This window comes from Empidonax traillii, unplaced genomic scaffold (genome assembly GCF_003031625.1).
Source record: "Empidonax traillii isolate 1590-97213 ecotype Southwest subspecies unplaced genomic scaffold, ASM303162v1 scaffold1367:size194105, whole genome shotgun sequence".
NCBI lineage: Eukaryota > Metazoa > Chordata > Aves > Passeriformes > Tyrannidae > Empidonax > Empidonax traillii.
Window position 1 is genome coordinate 61,030 of NW_020956560.1, and position 17,690 is coordinate 78,719.

The 17,690-nt window shown below is 45.4% G+C and overlaps 1 protein-coding gene across 3 annotated transcripts in view; it reads left to right on the forward strand.

Moving 5' to 3' along the window:
• NUP93 (nucleoporin 93) overlaps nucleotides 1-17,690 on the forward strand; it is a 67,327-nt gene that overhangs the window by 31,837 nt on the left and 17,800 nt on the right. For 2 of the 3 annotated variants that reach the window (XM_027906858.1, XM_027906859.1), the window contains exons 2-5: nucleotides 7,569-7,631; nucleotides 9,285-9,413; nucleotides 15,134-15,235; nucleotides 15,919-15,993. In XM_027906858.1, coding sequence (XP_027762659.1) covers nucleotides 9,294-9,413; nucleotides 15,134-15,235; nucleotides 15,919-15,993 — 297 coding nt within the window. In that variant the 5' untranslated portion in view covers nucleotides 7,569-7,631; nucleotides 9,285-9,293. The remainder of the gene's footprint in view (nucleotides 1-7,568; nucleotides 7,632-9,284; nucleotides 9,414-15,133; nucleotides 15,236-15,918; nucleotides 15,994-17,690) is intronic. The other variant, XM_027906857.1, reaches the window with a different exon arrangement.

Below are 17,690 nucleotides of genomic sequence, written 5' to 3' on the forward strand. Positions count from 1 at the left end.
GAGGATCACCAGAGAAGGCAGCACTGTTGCTTACACTACTTTTGTGTTGAATTAACAATTGCTGTCAAAAATGATCTGTGCAGCAGAGGCTGATAGTTGTATGTGAAAGAGAATCTCATTCTGAGCAACTTTGCTGTAAAATTTTAGATTAAAAAAGGTATTATCTTAGTTTTATGCCGTTAAAGTGTTTGTGACTTTCAAAAAGGCCTACTAAACCTTCTTCTAGCAGCATTCCCATGCACTGTGCAGCCCAACATGACACTGCAATGATTCGTAGAGCCTGAGAATGAGAGACTGATCTGTGTAATTGGAGTTATTTTCATTTAACTCTGATGGAGAGGAAAGACACAACAAATAGTATGGATAATTACTAATATTTTAATAATTAGGTACACTGTGTAAGTAATATATCAATTATCCATATTGTGATGGTTGATATGTTTTTTAGAACAGTGTCCTACTTCACTCCTTTTAATCATTCCACTTGGATTTTTTAAATCTTGCCGATCTGACGTATTTTGTGAAATCTTAAAATACACAGGAACATGCAATGAATTTCCGTGTTATGCTGGGAGTTAAACCACTTGTAAGTACAATTTTAGGTGAAATACTGAAATGTCATAGCGCACGACGGCCTGAACTTGCCGAGCATCCTGCGCTGAATTAGAAGAAACTAAAGTGGAGCGGAGCCGTGTTTGATGCCAACAGCCCTGATCTCCCTTTATGTGCAGAACAAGCAGTGCCACATAGGAACCAGTTCCGTTTTTGGGGGCTGCTGAGGCACAATATCCCAACGGGAAATCCGGGCAGTGGTGTTTTTCTAGACATTTCCAGTGTGGCAAAGCCGTGCTCCCTGCGTGTTTCATGGTAAGTGTTGCTTCCATTCGCTACAGGCACCTTCACTCTCCTTGGCCACATGCTGCAGGTGTGTTTGGGAGCGCTGCGGTCGGGTGTGGGATGTGGTGGTGCCTCTGGGTGCCAGGGATGGTTTGGTATTATCTGGTGGTTCGGTGTGAGCCTCCTGCGCTTGGTGGGTGCTGTCCTGGCTGACGAGGGAGCTGAGAGGTATTTGTATTTCTTCCCTCCGAGCCTGTGTGTCTAAGGAACACATTCCCAGTGTTCACTTGCCAGACCCAAACAGGCCCAGCAAGAGTCAAAGAGCGTGCACCATCTGCCCCTGCTTCCGTTGGAGCTGATCTGTGATTTCCCGAGGAGCGCTGCTTTCGGCAGTTTGAGTTTCTCCTGTCATGGCTAGAAGGAGTAATGATATTTATCCAACACAGTAAAATCCAGTGTTCCTGGATGTGCTCCGAAGGATACTGTGAAAACTGCAGGAGTTTCACAGATCAAACAGTCTAAACCAGTAAAATCATACAAAAAAAGGTACCAGATTTTTGAGCTGCCGGCGCTAGCCTGTGGCACAGAGCGCTTTGTAAATATTTGCCCAAAGCTCGCTCCGCAGCACGGATTAAAGGCTGTGTTCAGACCTGGGCACGGCATCAACAGCATGCTGCTGGTGGGGCAGGGAAGCCCTGTCCTGCCCCAGGATTGTCTCTGGCAGAGGGTGCTGCTGTGCATCTCCCACCGCACACGGAGCCCGTGGAAGAGGCTTGTGGGCAAGTGAAGGTGCCCTCTCCGTTCTGCACCACATGTGCTGCCCACCAGGCTGCATCAGCCACTGCATCGATTCCTGCTGCTGCTGGGGACAGGTCCAGGTTGCTGGTTCTCCATCAGGAAAGGAGACAGTATTGCAGCTCTGCAAAATTTGATTTTGCTGGAGCAGAAAGCCGCTTAAAAGAAACCCTGAAGTAATCTTTAAAATTGTTACTAGTCATGCAATGGAGCAGAGAGGAGGTCGTGCCTTGTATATTTTAGTGACTTGCTGCCACTCAAGTGCTGTCTGCTTGTGGGGTGGGGAAGGACTCTCCTGCTTGGCTCTCAAACTGATTGAACACGAGTGTTGGCTACAAGTGTGGAGCACAGTCACGGTGCTTGGGGCAGTGTGGTTCCACACCCCTGTGAAGGCAGGGAGCAGAGCAGCAAATCTGCCCCAAGCCCCGTGTTTGGCTGTATTAGAAGGATTTTTTGTTCACTTACGTGTTTTTACCTTTTCAGCTCCAACATGGCTGTTGCTTTGAAAGTATCTGATGCAACAACTGACTTTTGGGTCTTAGCAAGCTGTAAACCCTTCTGCTTTTTGCCCTGCTTCTTCTCCTGTTTGGTCAACAGTGAATTAAAAATACTTCAGGATTTCCCTCTCTTACCATGATGGTCACGATGCTGAGAAGTGCACGTTGTGGTTTGACAAATGCAGCTGTCTTAGGCTGAGGAAGTTTTGCGTTGCTAAATCCTTGACTGAACAACGGGATGAGCCTCGTCAGGTCCTTTCCAGACTGTCTGTGTACAGTCCTTCGTTCCTTGTCTCTCAGGCAGCTCTGAAGTCATCCTGACTGAACCCTTCCTTGGGTTCTCTTCTTCTCTGGGGGTTCTGCACTCGGGCCCTCAGTCTGTTTTGGCCCCGTAGCAGTTTTGCCATCAGAAGTTCTCCGAGGAGAAAGCCGATTTCACAAATATCCTTGGCTGGTTGTGCTTGGTGGCTGATCGTTGGGCAGCTGCCTTGCTGCTGTGGAGGACACAGGCTTGCACTGGCCAAGCTCTGTAGTGAAGCTGCTTGTCTGCTTCCAAGAGGCACTAGTGTCATGCATGCAGAGGAGGAGTGACTAGAGAAAAGCACTACCCGTGCCACCCTGGCATGTCCCCAGCCTCAGGAATACAGTAGTTGGCCACCCCATGGCTTACAAGCTCTTTGGCCAATCTATTTAAAGCCAGCCAGCAAGTGCTGATGCTTGTGTCAGCACAAACAATAATTTGGATTAAAAAAGCAATAATACATAGTAAGGTCTTGTATTGTGGCAGTGGGTTCCAGGTGGTTTTGCTTCATTTTCTGGTTCCAGAAAGAGCATGACCAGGAGGGCTGTGCCGGGGTGCACCACCTCAGGAGTGTTCTCAGACATGTCCACAGTTGCAATGGAATTATATTGAACAATTTATTTTTTTAAATTGCCAGCAAAGATAATAAATTCAGGTGCTTCACCTGGAGCTACTGTGCCCAAACCTTCGCTGAAGGGTGATTTTTGTTAACCATCCCTGCTGGATTCACTGGATCTACTGGAAATCCAGCACTTGGAAATATTTTAATTGAAGAGCAATTGACTTGAAATGGTCCCAGATTGCTCATTTCATTTTCTTCTTTTTTTCTCTGCCAGTGAAAAAGTAACCATTGCTGTCAACATCCAAGGCCTCAGTTTACTATTTGGCAACATTCACCTTCTCTTGACAGCTTGAATACCAAGATCAAGTATTAAAAGTATGGCCTGGCTGATGAAAGTAATTAAGAGACTTCTCTCAGCCAGGAGAGTTTACTAACCTCATTTACTGCGGTAAATGGAAGAGACTTTCAGTCTCCTGTCAAAAAGGGGCCATCAGTGCTTGTGTGGGTGCCCTTTCATACAGATAATGAATTAACTGGAACACTTTCTTGCTGGAATTCAGGCTGGAGCAAGGCAGGTTCCTGTCAAATCAGTCTGTGTCAGTGGTTGTCTGAGAGGAGAAAAAACAGTGCAGCAAGGAGGGAGATGAGAACAGGGAGCTACAGTGGGTACTCAGACACCTGCCCTTCCACTGGTGGGACCTCTTCTACAGACTATCCTCGAGCAAGGCAGAGTGGGGCTGGATTTCAGCAGGAACGGGAGAATGTGAGAAGATCAGCCTGCAATTCAAAGTGTAAGAAATCCAAGAGGATCTGCAACGTGCTTGGGAAAGATGCTGTGAGTCAGTAGACGTGTAAGAGTAGGCAGGACTAACTGAAAACGGGAAGCTGAAGGTGGGAGAGTGAGTGTATTTCTGTGCCTGTGTCCCTGTTTTGCAAACACCATCGCATCGGATATTGTACAAGTGGTGTGTGGGAAACGTTCAGCAGCGAGTTCTGCAGAGAGCTGGTGATGGAGGAGGCTCGTGCCGCTTCCCTTCCCAACTAAACACAGGAAGAACGTGTGGGAGTCCCACAGTAACAGAGGAAAATCAAAAGCCACTCACTAAAGGAGGGCAGAGCGATGTGACGTTAGGGCTCTGTGAGCTTTCTGAGTAAACCCTCATTTTAATTTTCAAGCAAAACCCAGGCTGTGTCGGGAACCCTGCGAGGGCAGAGCTCGTGCACGGGGAGCTGCAAGGTGAGGTTTGCGCCTCGGAGGTTTCAGCGATGCTCGCGTGGGCTGTTCCCGTCTTTGTCATCTGCCGCTGTGAATTAGCCTTTTGTCTTCTGACAGTAATCTCTGTTCTCCTCTGGCTGGATGCCCGGTGTGTCTCGTTGCTGTTGTACAGGAGCAGCGTCTCCCCTGAGAGGGCAGCTCCTGCGGTACGGGCCGTGTACTCCCCACGCGTGCTGAGCTGCGCCACCGTACCCTTGGTACAGCCTGAGAGCCTTCCTGCCAAAGCCAAACCTCGCCTCTGGGACTGTGGAAAGCTTTAGGGCAGGTGTAACTGGTGAGCACAACCTGCACTGCTCACAGCCCAGGCTTCCTAAGAGACATGTGAACCCGTAAAGTTGTGGCCTGGGGTTTTTGAGGGCCGGAACTCTCTATCGTAAGGCACGTCTCCTCCATCTTTCTGCCCATCCTTGTTCCAGAGCTCTGCTTTTTCATACAGCAGGGGTACCCTTGTGTGCATTTCTGCATGTCTGAAATCTCCATGGCCAGTGACCAAAGTGCAGCGCACCACTAGGTGGCAATAGGATAAACCCGGGGAATCAACACCCCTCGCTCTCCTAGTGAGTGAAATTCTGGCCACCGAAACCTGGAGTGACACCCCCAGGAGCTGTTGAGCCTAACTAAGCAGAGTCAATCTCATGAGCAGTAACAGGAGCTCCAGCATCAGTTACTGAGACTCCCTCTTCTGAGGTTTAACAATTAGCCTGTAATTAACTGAAGCAGCAATTGTCATGCTGCAGTCATAATGTTTAGCCCAAGACACAGGGCAACCTTTATAAAATGTACCTCTCCTCAGTGAGGCGTTACAGATATTATTTGGAATGTGTGAGGATTTTCTTTTGCTAAAAGAGTAGTTTTTGAGATTGAAAAAGACAATTACCATCCTCTAATTGGCATTCAGAGTAATGTAATCCCTTAAATGGACCTGGTGAACTCTCTGGGAGCTGGGCGGTTTCATTAAAATCCTCAGCCTGCATTTACTGACATCAAGGGAGGTTCAAGCACGTCTTAAATTACTCTGTCGATTGCCATCATTGCTGTGTACATTTGTAGGAGGTACCTGCTCAGCTCAGGGCACACGTCCCTCCAAGGACAGAGGGAAACCAAGGGCAGTAAAGGTAGGACTCCTATCTCCTGAGCACTGGCTCCAGTGCTCACAGAATGAGGAGGGAGCCAGGCTGCAAGCTCGCAGCCTCCACTGCATGCAGATAGCCACAGGTCTGGGTGTGGGAGATGGGGCTGGTTTTGCCTGTACAATTAACAGTGTTGTTAGAATACAGCTAGCACACTGTTCTCTGCAGCAGCACACCCCTACCATCAGAAACGTAGCTGTCTCTTTGCTCCTATGTTGGTGTGTGCTTTGAAGGTGTAGAAGCGCTGCTTGTTCTGATTCCAGGTAACTTTTCCTCACTTTAGGTTGGAGGTGGGGAAATGAAGCAAAAAAACCCCCAAACCAATAAAACCCAAACAAACAAAAAAAAGAAGCCCAACAAACTTGTTGCCCTCCCGAAGTCCTTTTGGCCATGCAGACATGGACAAGCCTTACAAAGCTCGTGTCCATCCCTCCCCCACCTGACCAAGGCTGGGGCTTGGCCCAGTTGGGTGACTGTGGCACCCTTGTCTCAGTGGCAGCTGCTGTGATAGTTGGTCCCCCAGACGTGTGCGAGGAGCTGGATTTAGCTTCCCCTCTCCAGGTGTGATTCCTCTGCGGGCATTGCCTGAAAATAAAGCAGGCCATGGTGGCTGGGGAGGCGAAGGACAGGCTGGGTGGAAGTGGCCCTGCCGTCCGTGTGTCTGGGGAGCCACATCACGCGGCTGCCTTGGGGGACGGCCGCTTGTTCTGCCTCTGATGCACAGAAAGGGGTCACGTTCCTGTTTCTGACTGAAGGGGGTCACAGCCTGTCCCGTGGATCTCAAATGCTTGTTCTGCACGTTTGGGAAGGAAAGGAAGCAGTGCCCTTTGGTTCCTGTGCTGGGTAGCAGGAAGGCAGGCAGAACACTGACCCAGCAGTTTCCTGCCAGCCTTCTGTGGTCTGCTGAATATCAGTCCGTGGTACCTGTGGCTGTGTGTGTTCCTGCTGCAGGGCTGTTCCTAAGAACTGCCACAGATATATTTTTCCAGTGGCCCAGATCTCCCTGTGGCAGCACAGGGATTCTTTGCAGGAAGATGGGGAGCATGGAAGGCACAAAACCCTCCTGATTCCTGACAAATTCAGTTGGTCGCTGCTGCAGTTGTGTGCTCTCTGTAAAGGCACAGTGTGGTCCATTGAATCCCCACTCTGGGTTTGTTAGCAGCTCTTGGTTTTAGAGCTGTGTAATGAGTGTACAGGCTTTTAAGATATTAGCACTTAATGGAGTTGATAATTTATAGTTGATTACTTCAGAGGGAGACAAAGGCTTCTTTTTCTTTTTTGTGTTCTGAATAATTATTAAGTTGAAGTGTGGGAGTACAAATCAACTCGGTTTGTTTAATTGGTGATGTAACAGTGAAAACGCAAAATAAGGATTGTTCAAGTTAAGGTGTGATAAATATATCCTGATTGTTGCCTCTTGTGTGTTACTGCAGTTTACCTGGCTACTTGTTTAAAGTTAAAACTATTTTATATTTCCTAGTATAGGTCATGAAGGTAACCTTGGAGATAAGGAGGTAACAGCTCATCTAAATAAGTCTGTTCACATACACCTGACCTCTTTGAGATTTACTGATACACTGAAAATTACGAAGACAATTTTTTTTTTACTCACTCCAGCTGTATGCGTGGGGAGAGGCTGTGTGGTAAACTTTTCCTGTGTGCTTTCCAACTGTTTAGCTATTTCCATCATTCCTCAGCTGACTATTTTTAAGGCTCTTTTGCACAGTTCCCATCGGTCCTCCAAGAGCTCCACTCCTGCCTGAAGCTGCCAAGTCAAAGCCTCTTTTATTTTTTCCAGCATACTCCAGCCCAACAATCTTATCTTGGCTTATCGCTCCTACCAGCTTTCATCCCAGCTCCCTCGAATGGAGAGCAAGAGGAAGCAGATGCTGGGACACAGAGATAAAAGAGAATAGAAGCAGGACATTTCACTAGGATTTAATGCATATTAAAAGAGGGGATTAATGCATTTTCATTTTCACATTGCTCTGTACGGGCATCTTACTGTACCTCTGGTGAAGTAAAGTGACCTTTAAACTTCTCCAGAGTGGACTGGGGAGAGAGCTCTGAGCTCTTCTCAGGGCCGAAAGAGCTGAGTACTACAATGTGCATCTGGTGTGAGTGCAAGGCTGATTATTTTGTCTGAAACTCTGTTTCTCCTCTTCTGCAGGGGTTCCTGAAAAATGAAAAAGATAATGCATTGCTGTCTGCCATTGAAGAGTCCAGGAGGAGGGTAAGTTGGAAGAAAGCACCGTTTTTTCCTTAAAACAAAAAAGGGAGAGGTTTGTGGAGTCCGGTTTCCTTCCCTTGAAAGGAACCAGTACTTAGTGTGTAAGAAGAAGTCAGAGTTAACCTTCCCCTGTTCATCTCCTGTCTTTTCACCTCCAAACAAGTAGTTGTTTTGAAGATGATCTGAGCTGCAACTTGTTTTCTGATGCGAAATTCATCTGATCCTGTTTCTGAATCTGTTTGTGCTTTTGGCATCTGTCATGTTCTGGGGTAATGATTTTCACAATTGAATTATGCAGTGTGGGAAAACGCTTCCTGTTGTTTGTCTTAAAACTGCTTCTTGGAAATGTCATTCCATGTTTCCTGATGCTTATTGTTTCCCTCCATGTACACTTCGGGCATCAGGTTTAGAACTCAGCCCCTGTTTCTTTCAAATTATAAGAAATAGTACTTAAGCATTATTAAATTATTTTAATTACCTATAATTATACTGTAATTATTGAAGCATATTTAAAACCCTGTTGAAATTATTATAGTGAAGGTAAGGGTGAGACCTGTATCCTACCATGAAAGTGTGAATTTATATAATGAAACGAAGAAATACAAATCTTATGCTCTAGTTGCACCCTAATTAAATGTTTGCCAAATGTCACTGCCTCTCATCAATTGGTTTATTCTGGGGAGCACTCTGCCCATTAATTGACAATGTCCTAACAGTGGACTGCAAAGAAATTAAAAACTCACTCAAGCCAACCAAGACATTGCCATGTGAAAGGGAAAGAAGGGGAAGACACAATATAGCCTATTCTCTACTTAGAATCAGTGGAGATATTCTTATTTCCTGTCCCAGGATAGTTAGTCTCACCCCAGCAATAACAGGAAAGGTAGTGAAGCATCTTCTCTATCCTAATGCTATTGCCAAAATAAGGGTTATTGAGCTGTTTCCTTCCGTGTGTTCCCAATTGAATCTGAAGACAATCTAGTACATCAACCATTTTCAAGGTAAAAGGATAGTTTTTTCTTGGGATATGATTTTTCCCATGGGCTTTCCTGAGTTACACTCCTAATGAGAGAGTCTTTCTGATTCTCTGGCACTGGGTAATTTTCCCGTAATACTTTTAACTTTTATTTTATCCTATTTCCCGTTTTAAAGACAAACACGCTGGTAAAGACCTGAAAATGAGTTATGGGCAATAACTCTGTTAAGAGCACAGTGAGTCAGACCTCTGTAGCCTCTGGGGAGGTGAAAAGCTGGTTGTCATAAGAGAAGTTAAGTCTCAACAAGCCACACAGCTCAATGATGACCTGGATATATTGTGTGTGCTGTTGAGTTAAAGGAGCAGGCCTGTTGATTTCCAGCCTGCTCAGGTTTGTGCACTGCAGTGCCATGGAAGAGGCACAGTTTCCCTCTTTTACCAGCTGGAGGGATGTGAGAGTTGTCTCAATTCCACACACACCTACTTTCCAAATCCCCCTGTACCTGAGCACGAAGCCTGTTACAGTAATATGCAGCACAGCACTAGCTCCTGAGGGCTGACCTGATTGATTTATGTAGTTGCTATTTTCTGTTTCATTTTTGGGCTTGTCTATTAATAGCAGAACTAGGCTGCTGGGTGTTTCTCTGTGTTCCTTAGCTCTCGTTCTTCTCCACCAACAGACATTTGCTATGGCTGAGGAGTATCACCGAGAATCCATGCTGGTTGAATGGGAACAGGTGAAACAAAGGATTCTTCATTCTCTGCTTGCATCAGGGGAAGATGCTCTCGATTTCACCCAGGAAAATGAGGTAACTCTGTCCTTCTAAACACTGTGCACAGCCATGCATGGCACCGTACACAGCTGGCACTCCAGCACTGCTGAAACCACCTCTGGGTTCTTCTGCAACTACAGCTGGGTGAAAATGAGAAATATCCAATCCCTTCTCTGATTCCAGAGTGACAGTGACTGGCAGAATGCGCTGTCTAGCTAAAGAGCAAACGTTTGTGATTGTCTGTGCTGACTGATGGGTGCGGGCAGTGGAGCTCCCGGTGCTGAAGCTGTGTTTTAGGGACATGTATGCAAGCTGGAAATGGTCACACAGACACATGTCAGCTCAGTATACCCAGGGGACAGCAAGCACATCGGGGAACTTCACCTTCAGGAAACCTTTGCACTGCTAGTGAGACCAGAGAGTTCTCAGCTGCAGTTGTGCTTACACGTAGGTCTTAGAGCATCTCTCTCCCTTATCACTGTGTGCTAGCCAGGATTTCTGCATTTTCTTAGGAAGCTGATGAAGTCTCACAGGGGTTCTTTGGCAAAATAATAATAATAATAAAAAGCTTTCCTTTTTATCTTGCTGTCTCATGCAGAGCAGATTAGAATTTTGTGCTGCTAAGACCTCTAGTGTTCATCAGTTCAAGTTTAATGCAGTAGTTACCAAATCCTTTGGGCAAGACTAACCCCGTGTTTTACATGAAGAAGTATTGACTAGCATCTTAAAACATTCCTTATCTTCTGTAACAACCTAAAACTTTACAGTTTGTTCCCTTGAGGAAAATGCTCCAGGTAAATGAATAGAGTAAAGCAAGAGTTACGTGCAGAGCTGTGGGAACTTCACCTCTCTGATCTGGAAGCCTCAGACAGCAGCCCAGAGTTACATCCCAGGCTCTGCACAGAGCTCCAGGAGAGTGCTCACCTTGGCAGCAGAGGTGATAAGGAATGGGGGAGTGCAAGTTGCTGTGCTTTCAGGCCAGAAAACAGACCCATTTTTTTTTTAAAGCTACGTTCTCCACTCTTGAAAATGAATTCTTGTTCACTGGAATGACTTACAGACCTGCAAGTATATTAAAATAAAAAAGCCCTTGGTGCTAATGGGGTATGACCTGTATAGGGATTTGGAAATAATTAGTTGTTAATGGAATGTCCCTTTCTGATTGCTGTTCTTTTAAATATAGGTTAATCCCAGTTAGCATACATCTTTTTATAGAGGCTGTCTTCCCCAGAAAGTATTTCAGTGATACTTTACTGTGACTTCTCAAAGGTTGTCCAGCTTTCCAATATTAGAAATGCTAAATAATGCAGACTGAATTCATTTAAAACTAGGAACAGCTACCGGATTATTTTAGGCTGTGAGTCTGAAAACTTGGCAGCTGCACTGATAGCTTCTAACATCTTGGATTGTAACCCACTCTGAACAGGTAAAGCACTTTTTCCTGGTGTTTCAGTGTCAAATGGATGCTACCTCTAGTCCAGGGCACTCGAGATGCCAAGCAGCAAATTGGTGGGAGGGAGGAGGGGAAGAACCCACCTCCTAATGTTTCTATGACTGAGTTTAAAGACTCAACGTGCACCATCACTCGGTAATACTCCACTCTCCGTTTCAAAGCACTCATAGTATCAGTATATCATTTCAGGAGCATTCAAAATCCTTGATATATTCCAGTCTTAGCCTCAAGAAGTCAAAGGTCTGAGAGGTTTGAAGTGCATCTACTGTGTTAAAAGCCTGTTATCTAACCTCCCCACAGCAGGTTGTTCTTCTAAAGCCTTGTTCCAGTCAAATAAGTTTTTTGTGTGTGTGTGCCACAAACAGACACAGGCTGTAGAATATAGTGGAGGTTTAATTGATATCCTCTGGAGATGGAGAATCAACTGAAAAGGCACAGATCCAAAGGCAGCAGGGGGCCGGTCTGCCTGCGAGCCAATTCTCAAGCTTTGGGCAAGCTAATTTGGGCAGAGTGAAATACCAACACATTATTCATGGAAATCAGGCCAATTAACAAGCAAAGCTCACAATTCAAAGAACCCAGCACAGGACTTGCCATTAGGGCTTTTTCCCCCTAGTCCTCCAGCCTGGCCTTCTTCCCATCGGGGAAAACCGGAGTGGGTAAAGAGGAGCTTCTTGGCAGGGGGGAAAGGGAGGAAAGCCCGAGTTTTGTTTTCAAGGGATCAAACACCTGTGCTCTCAAGGTGTTTGCTCTGAGTCTTGTGCCCCTGGGTGCCGAGGCATTTCTTCTCTCCTTTTATTTCAAGTATTAATTTCTTCCACCCTTGCCCCGAGCTCTTCCACTCCTGCTGCCCAGCACCACGGTCGTGCAGTAACAAAGAGAACTGGTGCTCTTGTTTTCTGTTCTGCCCCTCTGTATCCTGTCTTCATGTCCCTTAAATCCCAAGGACTGCAGGATGCTTTCTGCTCCACCACAGTGTGTTTTGATGGGGCTTCTCCAGCTCAGTCTCCTGCCTAGTTATTCACTGCATCTACTGGCCAAGCCATTTGGAGGGCTGACAAAATGTCTGCCCAGACTTCTGCTGAGGAATGTGCATATGCATATGAGGGTGATGAATAATGCATCTTTGCATGCACGAGGTTTGGTGTGCAAGAGGGGCTGAACGCTTGGCTGAGTACAAATGAAGGAGGACTCCTTTGAAAACCAGCGGCGTTCGGCTCAAGTGAATTTAAAAGATAAAAATGTGATGGCAGTGCAGCATAGCTGCAGCTTTCAGAATTGGTTAAGAGTCAAAATGAACATTAAGGTTCTGAAGAATGTTTTGGAAAGACTTAAATTCAGGGCAGGGAAAAGCAAAGGTGTCTGAGAAAAAACAGCACAAGGCATTTAAGGAAAATCAGACTAGAGATGCAGAAGGGTGTGTGTGTGTGCACTTGTGCTTCCACGGTCCTTTGTGCATTCCCCACTTTTCTGGTTTCCCTTTTGCTGCTCCAGTTAAACTTGAAAACCTGACCTGAAGCAGAATTCTCCTCGTGTGCTCCTGGCTGCTGATTTCAGCACATCTTTCCTTATCTTTTCCTTGTCCGAACACTTGGTAAGTTCTGACTTGCCAGCAAGGGATATTCTCCTCCTTCCCCACATCCCCCCTTAGTGTGCAGGGGATGCCTCTTACATCCTTCCACAGAAATACTGCCTGCACAGCTCTCCCTTTCTGCAGTTTAGCAGGAGGAGTGGAGGTGACCTTCCCCATGCTGACTCACTGCTTCACTTTCCCTTTTGAACTTTCCTTTTAGCGCAACCGTGAGACAGTTCGGTGAGCAAGTGCTTTGTTCAAGTTTAATAATTCAAAGATTAAGCCAGAATGCATGTGTGAGATGGAAAAAAAAAAAAAAAAAAAGGAAATAAGCTTGCTTCCATGGCTCTTTTTCCATACAAAATAAAATGTAACAAAAGCAGGACAAATTCTGGAGTTATTTTGAATAATTCTGAATTATTTTTTTTTTTCTGAGGTGCCAAGTCAGTAGTGGACATTTAAAGAATTTGATTTGAGTGTGGCAGCTCTCAGCTGTGGGAGATTGTTCATAAGTGATCCTCAAAGCATAATGGTTAGGGTGAAATTAAAACTGGAGAAAGGAAAGGAAAACACAAATTCCAGAGAAGTTCTTTTTTTTTTGTTTCAGGCATGCAGCTTTTGAATCCTGGGGCTTGCTTACCTGTGGGTTTAACCTGGCAGTCACACCCCACTCTCTGGAGTGGAACCCCCTGGGTGCTCTTGGGTGCCGCAAAGCAGGAGAAGGGACCAGGTTCCTAAAACAAAACCCCAGTCCTTCCGTGTCTGGTGCTTGGGCACGGGTTCAAAAGTGCCGCCGAGTCACTATGTACCATCCTTCCCTTGCTGTAGGAGATGGGAGCTCATCAGTAATTAATGCCAGTGTCCATAATTCAGCGTTCCTTTAAATAACTGTGCGTTTTCTCGGGCCCAGCCAAGGGGAAGGCTGCAGAGCGCTATTTCTGCCTCGTGCCTGTTTCCCAGGAAACCTGCTTTAACAGCTCCTTTGTTCTTCAGAACAAAGAATTTGTCGGTTTTTAGGTGGGTTTAAAGGAATTTGTGTCAGATCGTTTTGGCACTGAAAGAAAAATGCAAATGCTCCTGAATATTGGGATCTGTTAAGAGGGACTGTGAGGAATATTTTTAGTGTAAGTTCAGTCGCAAAAAAGAAAAAGTGGGATTTCTTTTGGGTTTTTTTTGTAAGGTGTTTTTATACAGCCCACGGTATAAATGCACCTGCCTGATTCTGTAATCAGGTTGGACATTATTCAAATACCATTATTAGTGAGAAATTAATGCGGTAATAAACTAATCCCAGCAATTTTAAAGGATTGTCCAGGTTTGTCTTTGGTACCTTCATTCATTTATAATTCATTATATTAGGGACAAACACAACTGAGTGTTTTTTGTTCTGTAATCAGTTGTTGTTTACTGCACAGAAAGCAGTAATCACAGATGGCACAAAGCTCTTACAACTTCCTGATAGAGGTCGGTGTCCTTATCTTCATGTATGAATTCCTAAATAATTCAGAACACCTTCTTGGCCATTGCAATTGTGTCACTTTGTTTGTTTCTAAATTTTAAATTGGGAAAACTTCCCTTTCCCTGAGCAAAACTCCTGGACTAGGACAGTGGGGAGCCACTGTCTTTGCAAGAACACATTTATTGTCTTTGCACATGAGTCTAAAGGAGCAGTGGGAGGCATTCTGGGTTAAACTGAGATACAAATGAAATTAATTTGGGAATGACTGAGAGAGTGAGTGTTCGGTGCAAAACTGATCAGTAACATGTCTGGAAGTTCATATTGTTTGTATTATTTAATTTTCAAGTTGGGAAACAGTTCCCTAAAAATTGAGATTCTTTTGAAGGCCCTGCCAGCATTTCATCCTCGTTTGAAACAAGAAGCTGAATGATGGCACCATCTGGAGAAATGCTCCCCATTTCTGGATCTCTTCCTGAAGTGCACACGAGCCAGGTCATGGCAGGAACATTGCTCCTGCCACGCTGCAGCCTGACAGGTGTCAGCAAAGCTGAACTCTGCAGCTGACTAAACTGGAAGTGAAAACCATGATTTTTTTTTTTTTTTTTCCTGGCATTTGGAATTTATGATGTTTGTGCAGGTAGCAAGTTGGCCACGTTTAAGTGACCTCTTCCAGGAAGACCAGAGCACGTTCCTAAGCCGTTCCAGGAGGTGATCCTGCCTGCACAATAAAGCACTGACACTCTGGGTAACTGATGCGAGGAGAAGTAAAGCTGTTGGACAGTTTTCCTGAAGTGCAGTGTAACAGCTGATGGGGACGTGCAGCAAGTCCTAACTGGCTTTGGTAAAAAGCCTAATTTTAAAATTCTGCAGGTGTACCTGCTCTTTCTTGGAAAAAGTTCCTGATTCCAGTGTAGATGAATATTGATGGGCTGGAGTTATACAGTAACAAGCCTGAAAAGCTGCTTGCTCTTCTGAAAGCTTGTCTGTTCCTTCTTGCCTTGCCCCAGCTAAGTCAGTTGGCTTCATAATAAATATTATGCTTCTGTACTGAGCTTGTCTTGCTTTTATCTTCAGACCAGCATGGCTTATGAGGCAGCTGATATTAAAGGACTGCTTGCCTCAAAGGGATCTGTCTTTAAAATGATTGCACTTTATGTTTCAAACCCAAGACTTGCAATGCTGATGCTGAAATGAAGAGTTACATTTTTTTTTAGGAAGCAGGAAGTATCAGACAGTGTTGCATAGTTAATTGGGAGTGTTCTTTCCTGCAGGGTGGTGACCATGTGTGTTCAGTGGTGGCTGCACTGAGAACATCCCAGTGCTTTGTAATGAAAACATACAGGAATAGCTTTATGCAGAACTGGACTATTATGGCATGTTGTATTTTGAGTTTTATAAGAGTATGGATTTTCCAGGCTGCGACTCCATCAGCTGTCTCTCCCTTCTCTACACTCAAAATATCTCAATCCTGGCATAGTCTCTGTGGGTAAAAAGACTTTTTTCAGGTCAGGATGTTGCCAGCATACTTCTTCCTGCAGCAGACAGCAGTGGGGCACTTTTCAGCACATAACTGAATGCTGCAGTGCTGTTTGGTGTCTGTGTCATGGTACTGGGGCAAAACTGGAGTGTCAGATGTGCTGGACTGGATCCATTTGAGCTGGGCCATTGAATTCCATGCCCTTGCTGTGACAGAGGTTCGGACAAGATGCTTCGCAGCAAGACCCTGACAGAAGCAACCTTTTCAGAAACAAACCCAAAGAGTTAAAATTGTAAGGTGCTACCAAGAGACACTGGTGTCCTAATTCTAGAGAGCTAATGGTTGGCTTGTGCCCTGAGTAAGGAGGATTTCTGTCACTTCAGGAAGTTTAAGCTATATTGGGAAGATATTTGGGTGTTGCAGTGAGACTGCATTTTTCTCTGCAGATAGTTCAAACCCCTGCTCTCAGTTCTGTCAGGAACACAATTTTGCTCTTGCTCTTTGGGAGCAGATGTGCTGGTAAAATGCATTGTGGTAATTGTGCTCTTTCTGCTTCCCTATTTCCTCCCCACTGAACAGCCCAGCTATGCTGGTGAGGTGGGTCCTCCAGGGCGCAGCTCTTTGGACAGTGTGGAGATGGCTTATGCTCGTCAGGTGAGTGGAAATGGCAAAACACAGGTAAACATCGTGTTCTACAGGGAGGGGGGGCAGGGGAAAGGAAGATTTGAGCAGGGTAAATAAAACATTAAAGTATCTGCCCAGAGATGAAATGCGATTGGGAAATACGTAAACGTTGCCTGATGTTCTAGAAGCGTACTGACCTGTGTGCTGGAGGATTTTCTTTGGTCCAAAAGAGATCCTAAACACCGTATATGACCGTGGAAAGCATTTGTGCTTATAAAGTAAACTGAAATTCTTTTAACTTTTCAAAAGCAGTATTTTTTTTAGAATTTGTGTCAATGTATAATTGTATGCAAATGAAGGCTTTATATTCCCTTTATTCTCACGTGTGGAAGATGACTTTTCTCGTGTGTATGTGCGGAGAGAAAAACACGCTGAAGTCTTAATCCTGATGTTTGTCAAATTGTATCCTATTTTAATGGCATTGCTTATGAGAGGCTTTAGTGCCTCAGCTTTGAATTAATGTGCCTGCTAGCATTAGACTCCCTCGGAAAATTATCATGGAAAACTGATAAACCTTTCTTTACATAACCAATTTATTACTTTTGTTATTTGAGATTATCTGTTTACCAGCACTGTTGGGAACAAAATGAAAGAAAAGGACTTGATTTTTTTCGAAACGGAATATGTGAAACGACGTAGACAAAGCGCTGCCTAATTTGCACACAATCACTGTTATTGTGTGTGTTGGCTCAGCCTGTGCTGAGGCAGGGGTAGCAGCTCCTGCATCTGTTTTCCTACATCTGCATTCAGTTGTGGGAACTGGAAAGAAACAAACTGCAGAAGGTGCATGGTTATGCTGATAAAGCGCACGTTTGATTTGGGTGGCTGTTAATAGCTCGTTAATTTGGTTCACACCTGCTGTGATTTACCTGCGTCAGCCTGCTGGAGTGCAGAAACACCAGCCTGTGTGGGGCTCCTGTGCTTTAAGTGGGGAGTTAGGAGACCTGAGATCAGGCAGTTCACGCTGCTCTGGTTTATCAGCAGCCATGGAATGTGTTTTAATTACACCGCTGTGGTTAATTGTTCTTCATGGACAGTTCCAAGTGTTTCACAGGTGACATCCGCGGATGTGACTGCACTGATGCTGCGTCCTGGTTGCAGTCCTGAGCTCTGCATCTTGCTTGCACGCTGGGCATGTTGAAGTAGTGTGTGACAAAGGGAGTTAAAGTGCAATGGCACTGCCTCTCTAGCACTGCTATTTTCAGAGATAGGGGACAGTCTTTAGGCTGAGAGTAGAATAAACAAGAGTAGATGAAGCCAAATTAAATCAAGAGTTAAAAAGGGGGGATGCATGTGTGTATATGTATATGTTTAGGGGTAGGTTTTGAAGGGCCAGGTTTCTGTTCATTTCCCTGTCTCAGATTCCCCTGAACACCGCCACAAACCAGCAAAATCCCGTTTTTTTTATGTCAGCAGGTAGGAGGCTGCCGCGCAGGGCAGTATCACAGCCATCCAGTTGTCAGGTCGCTTCTGAAGCTTTGTCCTTGCACAATTAGCTGCAATTAGCGTAACAGGGCATCCAGCGCAGTACTCTGCCCTGCAGAACCCCTGAACAGCTGGGAGCTGCTGCCTTCAGGCAGCCCTGGGGCTCTGGGGCGCAGTGGAAGCTCTGATGAGGGGTGAGGTTCCTCCACCGCTGGGTTGGAAGCTGTTAATGCAGGAGGGGA